Source organism: Nerophis ophidion, linkage group LG15, assembly GCF_033978795.1.
Source record: "Nerophis ophidion isolate RoL-2023_Sa linkage group LG15, RoL_Noph_v1.0, whole genome shotgun sequence".
Taxonomy (NCBI): Eukaryota; Metazoa; Chordata; class Actinopteri; order Syngnathiformes; family Syngnathidae; genus Nerophis; species Nerophis ophidion.
The window spans coordinates 27,402,353-27,415,377 of NC_084625.1; the positions used below are offsets into that span (position 1 = coordinate 27,402,353).

General features: G+C 37.9%; 1 protein-coding gene across 3 annotated transcripts in view; it reads right to left on the minus strand.

The window, feature by feature from the left end:
- Nucleotides 1–13,025, minus strand: part of cntnap2a (contactin associated protein 2a) — an 843,773-nt gene that overhangs the window by 389,007 nt on the left and 441,741 nt on the right. For all 3 annotated transcript variants that reach the window (XM_061921961.1, XM_061921960.1, XM_061921959.1), the window contains exons 5-7: nt 10,124–10,176; nt 7,908–8,058; nt 7,576–7,760 (exon numbers count right to left, since the gene is read on the minus strand). In XM_061921961.1, the coding sequence (XP_061777945.1) occupies nt 7,576–7,760; nt 7,908–8,058; nt 10,124–10,176 (389 nt within the window). The remainder of the gene's footprint in view (nt 1–7,575; nt 7,761–7,907; nt 8,059–10,123; nt 10,177–13,025) is intronic.

Sequence of the window (13,025 nt, forward strand, 5' to 3'; positions counted from 1 at the left end):
TTCCTGTGCACTATCATTTTTACTGTGCAGATAGCTGACACCCTAAGTTATGAGCAGTGCCTCTGCATATCTAAAATCCAAGAGCCCATATCTAGGATGTGGACTGGATTTATTAGAAATGAGGTAATTGTAAATTCATTTTAATCCTTAAAAAGGCCTTTAAATATGCATTAATTCGCCCCTGCCCGCAAAAATATATTTCTAAAAAATGTAGTAAAACACTTTTGAACAAAAGACATCTACCTTGACCACCCCTGAACTGTGAACCATCACTGTAGACACCTTTCACATTTGATCACTAAAGACACTTTAACTGCTGCTGTGACCCTAGGTCACCTCCATATTTATACTGTTGACTGTCAATCCGAATGTGCAATAATGTTGTTACTTACTAGGGGTGTGGGAAAAAATCGATTTGAATACGAATCGAATCGTTTATGTTGTTCGATTCAGAATTGATTCAAATTTTTAAAAAATCGATTTAAAAAAAAAAAAACACTTATTTTTTTTTTTTTTTTAGCAATCCAACAAACCACTACACAGCAATACCATAACAATGCAATCCAATTCCAAAACCAAACCTGACCCAGCAACACTCAGAACTCCAATAAACAGAGCAATTGAGAGGAGACAAACACGACACAGAATAAATCAAAAGTAATGAAACAAAAATGAATATTATCAACAACAGTATCAATATTAGTTATAATTTCAGCATAGCAGTGTTTACAAATCCCTCATTGACATTATCATTAGACATTTATAAAAATAATAAAAAAGAGCAATAGTGTCACAGTGGCTTACACTTGCATTGCATCTCATAAGCTTGACAACACACTGTGTCCAATGTTTTCACAAAGATAAAATAAGTCATATTTTTGGTTCGTTTAATAGTTAAAACAAATTTACATTATTGCAATCAGTTTATAAAACATTCTCCTCTACAATTATAAAAGCTTTTTACAAAAATCTACTACTCTGCTTGCATGTCAGCAGACTGGGGTAGATCCTGCTGAAATCCTATGTATTGAATGTAAACAGAATCCTTTTAAATCAGGAAAAAAATCGTTTTTAAATCGAGAATCGAATCGAATCGAAAAAAATCGATATATTATCGAATCGTGACCCCAAGAATTGATATTGAATCGAATCGTGGGACAGCCAAAGATTCACAGCCCTATTACTTACTGTGCTTTGTATATACTTTTTATTTTTATTGTTAGCTAAGTACCGTGCGACTTGTTGAAGGGTGGACTAGCAAAGTAAGATTTTCATTGTATGGCAAACTGTCTGTTTAACTGTGCATATGACAATAAACAATCTTGAATCTTGAATCTAAAATTGTGAAAAATATTACTTTTTAAATTAATTTCTAATTATTTAATCAGTCTATTTTTGTATATTTAATTAATTCAGAATTATATTTGTTATTTTATAAGTATAGTCAATTTAATTTGTCTTAGATTTTCAATTATCCGGTAAGTGTATATAAAATAATTATATTTTGGGGATTATTAACCCTTTCAAGGTGTCATGATATGTGGTCCGGATCATGTTTTTGTTATGTTCTGTTAGTTTTAGACTTCATTAGTTCCTTTTTTTGTGCACCCTTGTTTGTTTTAGTTACCATGGCGACTTATGATTTTCACCTGCCTTATTTGACACGCGCACCTGGCTCTAATCAAAGAGACTATTAAAGCCTGTCGATGCCAGTTAGTCGGCCTGGCAACATTGCTCTGTTGACAATCTTTTCATGCTAGTATTCTTGCTATAACTCTTCTCATGCTTCATGCCATGCCAAGTAAGTTTTTGTTTAATCATGCCACAGTTAGCGACTTTCGTTTCATGTCCATAGTTCAGTCTAAGTGTTAGTTTTTGTTTCCTGTGTTAAGTTGTGCTTTCGCCTTGTGCGCCTTTTTGTTTCCACATTTGAGATTCAAGATTAAATCATGTTTTCACCTGCACGCCATGTCCGCAGTAGCCCGTTTGCGTCCTGGGAGAACAATCCTCGCAGTAAGCTGCGAAAACCCCCCCGTCATGACAGAATGTCGCCAGCCCGACTAACTGGCATCGACAGGCTTAAATAGTCTCTTTGATTAGAGCCAGGTGTGTGTGTCAAATGAGGCAGGTGAAAATCAAAAGTGGCCATGGTAACTAAAACAAACAAGGGTGCGCAAAAACAGGAACTAAAGGAGTCTAAAACTAACAGAACATAACAAAAACATGATCCAAAAACACTCTGGTTGTCAAAGTTAATGCGATAGTAACAAAACATTTTATTCAATGGTATTATTTTTCTTATCACTGGAAAATAATGTGTGGGAATTAAAAATGTCCAGTCCCATGTTGATGTTGGGGCTGAGTAGCAATTTTGGTACTTTTATAGGCAGCGACCAAATTCTCTCGATCAATTCAAATGGTGCCATTTTTCAATGATTTGGTTGCTCCTGATGTCATGTCAGGTTGTAGATTAAACACCAGCTCATACACTTGGTGAGGAAACAGGCACTCAAGTCGCAGTCACAGCGGACTCAGCCAAACTGCTTCTAGATAATGTTGCAGTTTTCCATGACAACAAAGCATGCAGACTCTGTTGCGGGTCCCAAACTCTGGAACGATCTCCCTCTCCATGTGAGACAGGCCCCTTCTTTGGCTATTTTTAAGACCTTTCTTAAAACCCATTTTTATTCACTGGCTTTTAACCCAGCATGAGACTTTAAACTGTTTTTAAGTTTTAACTTTTTTAACTGTTTTTAATTGATTTTTATCTAACACATTGTTCTTAGGGTCATTTGTATTTGCTATTTCAATGTGTTTTTTACTTCTGTTTTAAATGTTGTTGTTTTTTTGGTCTGTCCTTTGCCTTTATTTCTTTGAGGTGTACAGCCCTTTGTTCTTCAACTGTGGTTGTTTTTTAAGGGCTTTATAAATAAAGTTGGTATGGTATGGTATGCATGCCTGATAGAAAACACTCCAAATTACAGTAAAAATCTACTTTGCCAAAATGCGCTAGCTTGATGCTGCATTGGATTTTTCCGTATACAGTACATGGTACTAATTAGCATTAACAACTTTACATTGCAAGTTCAACACCTCTTAATTTGGTAATGAAAACTACCACTAAGATAAACGGAATAATTAAACAGTTGATGTGAAATAAGTAAAATACCTAAAGTATAAATACTTTGTAGGGCTCAACCAAATATTGGCATATTCAACTAAATGGTAAAGACTACTTTCTAGCTAAGTAACACCTTAGCCTATATACTAATACTTAGAATTACAACAGCATGAAAGGTCTACTATATATTACTTGCAAATGAGACTCAGAAATGTAAGAAAACAAGATATAACAACTGTAAAACCCTGTTATCATTAGCTCATTTTTAAATGATACAATAAGTGTTTCAAGAAGAAAAAAAAAATTATGAAGAAACAAATAACGTTTATCAATATATTTATCAAAAGTACCAAACATTCGTACTGTTGAGTGCCAGTATTGATTCCCACTTACCATGCAGTTGAAGTTATTTTAGATGTGCATACGAACAAAAAAAGTCACTAATTCATTCAAAAATATCCATCTAAAATGTAACTGTGCTGCTCATTCAGCTGTTACAAAAAATTAAATGTTGTCCATTTAAAAGAAAGGAAAGGCAAATTGCTAAAAAAAAACAAAACAAACAATTAACCTTGCTTATGTATCAAAACACCGTCAAAATATAAGTAATGAAAACAAACAACAAAACACAAAATCTCACTCCCTCAAAAAGAAATAAAGCATTCTGTGATGATGTTTAAAAAGCTGCACGCTGGTATATTTGACTATTGATAAACTCTTGGCAGTTTAATCTATTAATACCTCCACATTGGTGCCTGCCTGTGTGTGCGTGTGTGTGTGTGTCTGTCGGTGTGTGTGTGTGTGTGTGTGGCTGTCGGTGTGAGTGTCATCATTATATTACTGTGTTGTTGTTATTGTGCCTTTTCTACGGCACTGCAAATTGACGCTACTTTAAAACGTACTTAAATTGATGAAGAAAATTACAGTGAAATGTATTTTTCACACAACTTGGTCTCACAGTTGTTGGCTAGCTAGAAAGGCATAAGCTAACACTCTTAGCGAGGTTGAGATGCATCCTCCCTTCAGATGTCCGACATCATGCCTCCGCTTAAAATGCTCGGGTATCACAGATATACTGCCATAACAACAAGGTCCGCTTTGCAAAATGAGCAACGTATTCATGTTTTTAACAAGAATAAGAGGAAATGTTCTCACACTTTCATCACTGGCAAGGTTTTTGGGAGTGGCGATGCGGACCCAATTCCGCCCAGAAAAAAAATGAGTGATGATGTCACGACTATTGCCGACAAATATAATTGTGACCGTTTGACCCCACACCGTCACTGTTTGATAGTGATGCATCGGCCCATGCGTCGAGCTCATAGAGCGAAACCCTGTGTCGGTGCGCGTACCACTTTTAGAAAGTCACGTGACCGATCATGAGCTGTTTTGGTCACGTGACCGATACCCGAACTGTATCGCACTGGCACCTGCGCGCCAAATTGTGTTTAGAAGGAAGTGCATTTGTCAACGAGATGCTGCTGCCAACAGAATCGCCGCACTTCTGTCGTTGTTTATTCGTCATTTATCGTCGTCGGAGATCATGGAGCAGCCTCAGGCAAAAAAAAATGTTTCTACCGTGTCGGAATATTTTGATCTTATATCGGAAAAAAAGGTATTTGTGTTCATTTCCTTGTTGTTTCATCCTGTTCTCTCAAAGTTTCTACTTGATCTGTTAGTAGGGCTGTAACTGTTCGTGTATTTGTATTGAACTGTTTCGGTACGGAGGTTTCTAATTCCCTCGATAGCCCAGTTGGTGGAGTGGATGGCTTTACTTCCGTATGCCGAGTTCCTTAGAGCACTGGTTCGAATCCAGCTCGATGGATCACTCATTATTACGTTTTTACCATGATTTGATTAACTTGGACCCCTACTTAAACAATTTGAAAACCTTATTGGGGTGTTACCATTTAGTGGTCAATTTTATGGAATATGTACTGAACTGTGCAATCTACTAATAAAAGTTTCAATCAATTCAGAGCGCATGTAAAAAAAAAAAATAATAAAAAAATCCCAGTCCACAAGTATCCTCATTCACAACACGTTCTCTTAGATTTCCATGTAATGATACATGTTCACATTATTTATTGACTGTATCTAAAAAAGATAAAAAAATATATATTTTTATTCAAATGAAGATATGAAATAATTCCAAATGAAATACAATGACTTGGTTTATATTATTGTATATACTAGGTCATAAAATCAGTGTCAGTTGAGTCAGTCCATAGGTTGCCTGTAGGGATTTTTAATGTCCAGCAGATGTCAGTATTTAGTGACACAGTATTGACACAGTATCAATACAGTTTTGCAATGTGTCGATACATCACGCCTCATCAACCCATCACTACTGTTTCATCTTTGGCTTCCTCTCAAACCATGCAATTTTTTTTTTTAGTCAGTGGAAAGCATGCTCAAAAAACAAATTGTAAGCTGTCACTCACCATGGCTCTGCATGTGTGGCTAAAAGAATCAGGGTGGGGCTGAAGGCTTTATGTAGCTGAGCACCCCTGCTTTGACTAATTAGGCCTAACTTGGGCCAAACCATGACTTTCAGGACCTGGGTGTTGCTAAAGGACACTGGACATTTAAAAGTTGTGTTGTCTAAGCCTGAATACACTGTATACAAAAATGATTGCTTTACAAATACAAAAGTACAATGTGAATACTTCTTAGACATGTGATGGTTATTCATGGTGTAATTTACAAAATAACTGTTTTCTTAATTTCCCCTGTCAAATTGGTCCCAGCTAGTGGGCGGGGCTATGGGCTATATAAGTGGGGAAAATGCCAATTTTCTGCAGTCTGCTGTCTGTCACAGCCAGAGGAGGTTGTCTGTCCTGAGCAAGAGTTTCACTCTACATGCATCAAACATCTACTGAGATTGTGGGTGCTTTGTCTTCCTTTTTTTATTCACCTATTAACAATTTTTGGGTTTTTAATTACATGTTTTTAAACTGTTATCAACTGCGTGCCTTGCCATCCTTGAGTTGAAGTCTGGTTTGCAAAGGTTACATTACCTTCACCCGAGGTGGAGTGTGACAATAATTGTCGGCGACACATTTCATTGTCGACATTTGTCCAAGCATTGCAGCCCTAGTTGATAGTATTGAAACCTTGAAAATTATGTGTAAGGAAAACTTAGAGGAAAAAAATGTTATTCTGCGATTAATCACGATTAATTAAGAGATAACTGTGGACGGAATGCGATTAATCACGATTCAATATTCTAAAATATTTGATAGCCCTAACTGAATTATAACATGCAGACACTCGCTATATCATTCAACACACATAGCGACACACACTTCAGTAGCAAGGCAGTAAAAGTAAAAGGTGTTATATTTTGCTGCCTGCTTTAAATGGGATAAAGTAGGTCCAACCAAGCTGGTTGTACATACAAAATGTTACCATCATTGATTGAATTATAGTTGTTAAGATCAATAACTGTACATATAGGTGGACTTAAATTGGACATTTTTTGTCATTAGGAACAATTAATTGCAGCCCTAATATCAATCAGGGACGGGTACCTTTCCCATTTGACGATTCATCAACGGCGCAGCAGTGGAGATCGTAAGCAGCACCAAATTCCTGGGGGTGCAGGTAATTAACAATATGACCTGGTCCCTACACACCGGAGCTCTTAGAACTCAGCAGTGCATGCACTTTTTGCGTCAGATGTAAAGAGCACAGCTCCCTCCCCCTGTTCTCACTACATTCTACGGAGGCACTATAGAGAGCTTGCTGACCAACTGCATCTCTGTCTTGACTGGAGCCTGCAATGCCTCAGACTGGAAATCTCGGCAGAGAGTGGTGAGGACAGCGGAAAAGTTCATCAGGACTATTCTTCCTCCTAGTCAGGAGATAGCAAAAAGCTGCTGCCTGACCAGGGCTCAGAAAATCTGCAGAGATTCCTCCCACCCCCACCAAGGACTGTTTTCACTGCTGGACTCTAGAAAGAGGTTCCGCAGGCTCCGTAGCAGAACCTCTAGATTCTGTAACAGCTTCTTCCCTCAGGTTGTAAGACTCTTGAACGCATCATAATAATCCCCTGATTTCCCCCCCAAAACGGATGAACTCGCTGGAATATAAAGACAATATAACATACATCCATAAAAGTGGCTGCATATGCAAAAGTGCAATATATTTATCTGTACAATAATCTATTTATTTATACATGCACCTTATTGATTTTTTATCCCGCACCACCATGAGCTAATGCAACAAAATGTTGTTTTTATCGGTACTGTAAAGTTCAGATTTGAATGACAATATAAAGGAAGTCTAAGTCTAAGTCTAAATGTGTCATTTGCCTTGAAAATACTGCCTTGAAAAAATGATATGACACAAAACGTCTCTTGGATCTCTTGAGGGTTTGAACTTAGTCAGTATTGGTTGACTGCCCAACAGTTATTTACATATACAGTATCATCGTAAACATATCTACTAACCTCATAGTCCAAGTCGAGGTGGTCGAACTCCCCGTTGGTCCTGAAGTGCTGAGTGTGTCTGTCCAAGGTGAAGTTGACATTCCGGCGGTAGCGCTCAATCACCACTGAGTGCCAGTGATTGTCATCCAGGAGGCTGCCCGTGGTCACTGAGGTATGACCCAGGATTGAGCCGTACTGGTTACTGCCTGTAATGGACATACAGTAGCATGACCAACCACATGTTGCAGGTCCTTCATAAATGACTCGCGAATGCTGAAAAAATGCTGTCACCAATGCTGACACTGTAAATATATCACTTTTTTTCTCTTGAACTTGTTGTTGGTGTTGCCTACCCAGGTTGATCTGCAGCTGCAACTTAGCTTTGCGCAGCGCCAGGGTAATGTAGTCCCCCTGCTGGCCCTCCCCGTGAAGAATCACCCCTTCGCTCTCCGATGTCTTGAACCTCAGTGCGATCACATCCTTGATGAGCTTCATCTTCTTTACCTGGACACAAGCAGCCAAACCTTCAGTTAAAAAAAATTGCCCTATGAACCCAAATATAGGAATGGTTCCTTTTTTGCAAGACCTCTTTTTGTAAAAAAAACGCCCAAAAAAACTAAATGACACAATGTAAAAAAACCTGACAACACCCAAGATACAGTACGAAGGGGAATCATATGGCCCCAGTCGTCGCGGTTTACCTGACGCATGAAACGTGACGAATTGGGGGTTGCACTATCTACTTTGGCCGCCAGGTGGCAGTAAAGCAGTGGCGTCAAACTCATTTTAGATCGGGGGCCACATGGTGAAAAATCTACTCCCAAGTGGGCCGGACTGGTAAAATCAAGGCAGCATAACCTAACAATAAAAACAACTTCAGAGTGTTTTCTTTGTTTAAAAATACAACAAGCACATTCTGAAAATATAAAAATCATAATGTTGTTGTTGTTGTTTTTTTTACACTTACATGTTGCGGTTAATAGTATTCTATCTTTATTTGTCCTGATTTATACATTTTGAATAAGTTATGCAAAAATGTTCATCAGTTCACTCATTGGTGTTCATTTTCAATCCATCAAGATAAAACAAATGTCAAAACTAATTTACAGGATGTTATTTATGTAGTTTGCTCTTTTTCCTGGACTTTTATAATATGTGGCAACACACTTTCAACTCAGAAAAAGTCTCTATTCGTGTATGCATTGTGTAATGTTGCTTCAAAGAGTCCTGCTTCAGGAATCCGTACCAGTATACTATACTACCTTTTAATGGCAGGCTTGGTGACAACTATTAATGGCAATGGAGGAGACAATAAAACGGTACGTTATAAAAGTAGTTAAAAAATGTGAATGATGTTAGCAATGTTAGCTCGCGTTGTTGTGTAGCTATCTTAGACTTCTCCTGTAAGAAAATAGTGTCACCGTCCTTCGACAAAATAATCATATTAATAATCTATGATAATAATAATAATAATAATAATAATAATAATAATAATAATAATAATAATACATGGAATTTCATGGCGCCTTTCAGGAAAATCAAGGTCGCTTTACAACAATATAAAATACAATAAAACCAAGGCATATAAATAAAAAACAAAATATAATAAAAATGGGGCAAGAGTATTTGGTCAGTTAGAGTTTGAGTTTAAATTTGAAGGTGGGCAGAGTCAGAGTTAAGGAGGTCAGGTGGTGGATTGTTCCAGAGATTATAATCAATAATCATCTGGGATCTTGTGTTGTGGGGAAAGCCACTAAAAACAGATGGCCGGTTGCAGTCATCAGCGTTGAAAGTGCACAATAAAAGCAAGAAAGTTAAAAAAAAAAACCTACAAAACATTTATGCTGGGCGTGGGCAAATGTTTACTGGACATGAGGGGGCGTGCTAAAGAGAGGTTCATTTAATTTTAACAGCTCTGCCTCGCAAAATGAACTGTTTCAAAAGGGAGCCATGAAATGGCCTAAACATAGGTCTCTATAACAAAATGTATGTCACAGTTAGGTCGCATATTTACGCCTGGGTTGTTCTCCCAGGATGCAGACGAAATGCAGGACGAAGTGTGCAGGTAAGAATATGATTTATTACTCATGAATCATATAAAATACAAAAATACAGAATACCAACAAAGACGCGTGCCGATCGCACGAGGAGCAACTAGCTAGCTGGAAAGCTTAGCATGTAAACAGGAAGCAATAAATCATCCAATGTAACTGTTGCGTAAAGGAAACAAAAGCACCAGTCTGAGTGAGGCGAGAGGATGGAATAAATAGCTCTCTAAATAGTGCCCAGGAGCAGGTGGGCATCTCGAACACTAATCAGAGGCAGGTGAAAACAATCTGTCGTCATGAAAACTAAAACACAAAACAGGGGTGCTGAAAACCAAACTTAAACAATTGAATCAACACGTAAACAAATTATGATCAAGGCAACGGATTCACAATGTATGCTAAGTTTTCACCAAAACAACCACCATCGTAAGTATTTGGACCACAAGGAAGTGTTTTAAATGTAGAAAAAAAGAATCATGATATGACCCCGTTAAACACGGTGCTATGGTGTGACACAATACCTTGAAGCGATATGAGATGACACCTTGTCCGTCAAAGTTGATCATGTCTGCCCCTGAAATAGACACAAAAAGTGGAGGCTGAGAGAAAGCAATCATTTTAAAAAGTCACAGCAGTAAAGGTAAAAATAGCAGAAAGTACAGTATGGAAGAAGAAGGGACTGTTTCCAAGGGGGATTCAGAATATGTGCACGTAAAAGAATGACATGTACGAAGGTGGTAGAGGGGCGGCTATGATTGTCAGTTGTGATTTTGTCGGAGATCTTAGAAATGAAGAGAAATGAAGTGCCGTGCTTGAAGTCGTCTTCAATCTTAGATAACCACCTGGCCTGTTACAGACGAGTGTGTGTGTCTGCGTGACGGGGTTATAAGAGAAACTGAATTATATTTTTTTATATTTCACGGTCAACTGTGGAGGAAAATGTAAATGCGCTAAACTGAGTCTCAGTGGAAATACCTGGAACAAGCAATTAAAGTGAAGACTATACTTGAGGCATTGATGGTTCAAATACATTCATAATCCAATGTGTGCCACTATTGGGTCTGTTAGTAGTGTTGTCCCGATATCAATATTTTAGTTCCGGTACCGGTACCAAAATGTATTTCGATACTTTTTGGTACTTTTCTATACAAGGGGTAACAGCATAGAATGGCATTTTTGGCTTTATTTTAACAAAAAAATCTTACGGTACAATAAACATATGTTTCTTAATGCAATTGAAGGACAATGTTTTCCTTAAATAAAAAAGTGAACATTCTAGACCAGTGGTCCCGAACCACCGGGCCGCAGAATAATGTTTTATTCATTTTTATTAAAAAATAAAAATAAAAAATGTTTTATTTTTTTTTATTTTTTTTATTAAATCAACATAAAAACACAATATACACTTACAATTAGTGCACCAACCACAAAAACCTCCCTTTTTCATGAAAAAAACGCCCCTTTTTCATGACAAAGAAGAAAAACAAAAAACAAAAAAAAAGGGTTCCCCCCCAACCCGGGCCCCGGGACAAATTATTAAGCGTTGACCAGTCCGCGGATACAAAAAGGTTGGGGACCACTGTTCAAGACAACTTGTCTTTTAGTAGTAAGTAAACAAAGAAAGGCTCCTAATTAGTCTGCAGACGTATGCAGGATCATATTTTGTAATTTTTCATTCTTTTTTGTCAAAAATATTGAGGGACAAGCTGTAAAAATGGATTATTAATCAACTTGTTCATTTAGTGTAAATATCTACTTACATTCTCTTTTAACATGTTCTATCTATACTTCTGTTAAAAATGTAATAATCACTTATTCTTCTGTTGTTTGATATTTTACATTAGTTTTTGGATGATACCTCAAATTTAGGTATTGCTCCAATACCAAGTAGTTACAGGAACATACATTGGTCATATCCAAAGTCCTTATGTATCCAGGGACATATTTCCTGAGTTTATAAACATAATATGAATTAAAAAAAAAAGGAAAAAAGATTTTGTGACTATAAAAATTATCAATGTAATCATAGTAGTATCGACTACAGACACTCCTGTACTTGATATCATTACAGTGGATGTCAAGTGTAGATCCACCCATGGCATTTGTTTACATTTAGGGTGCTAATTTGCTGGTAACAGTTAGCTGTCATATCCCCCTACGGTGTGTAGTGAAGCATGTTTAGCTATTCATTGTCCTGCAGGGATAATACTTGGAAGAAACTTACTTTATTTGTCTCCATGGAGGTGAGGAATAATGATTTAGAAGTAGCTAAAACACTGCCGATGGCGAATGGATATTCACCGCTAGCTAGCTAGCCATGTCTTAAAGCACCTCTTCCTGAGGGCGTTTCACTGGTGTAACCTTACCTTTTTTGTCAGTTTTAAGCCAAAATGCGTCCGTTCTCCTCTTTCTGTCTACACACTGTGTCTGCTTGTAAGTACTCCGTGATTGTGCGCTACCAACATGCTCATCTGCTCCCAAAACCAGCAATGTCATGACCAGTAACCGGTCATTTTCAAACACAGTATACTAACGTTTTTGATTCGATATTACCACGATCCTATACCAAAACCGGTATACCATACAACTCTACCTGTTAGTAATGTTTCATTGCAATTTTCGGTGTAGTTTTTGTGTAATCCTGCGACCCAAACTAAAACCGAACTGTTTCCAGTCTTTCCATATCTTTCCGCCATTTATTACACCCCTCATGGCTCTTCTCGCCCGCTCTTTCTCACCACTATCATCGCTCTCTGCCATGTTTATGTTGCAGCCTCAATTGCCGACAGCTTTCCAATGGCTTCCTGAGGTAGATTTAGCTCAGCTGTGAGATATCAGGTGTGGAACCTGATAGAGGATTCTAAAAAACTGTAGACTCCAGAGGTTAGCAAGAACCTGCAGTTGAGTGCAGTGTGATATGAGATGACCTTATGGTCTTTGTCCAGCAGGCCTTGATGATCACACGCGAGATAGCCAATGTTCTATGACCTTTACTCAGGAAAGTATATATTTGTGTATGACTCGAAGGCTGAAAAATCTGGACATGCACCGTATTTTTCGGATTATAAATCGCAGTTTTTTCATAGTTTGTCCGGGGGTGCGACATATACTCCGGAGTGACTTATGTGTGAAATTAACAAATTACCGTATCATTCTACTGGGTGACCTCAACGTCCACGTTGGCAGCAACAGCGAAACCTGGAGGGGTGTGATTGGGAGGAACGGCCTCCCCGATACGAATCAGAGTAGTGTTATGTTACTGGACTTCTGTTTTAGTCACAGTTTGTCCATAACAAACACCATGTTCAAACATAAGTGTGCCCACAAGTGCACGTGGCACTAGGACACACTTGGTTGTAGGTCGATGATCGACTTTGTAGTCGTTTCGTCAGATATGCGACTCCATGTCTTGGACACTCAGGT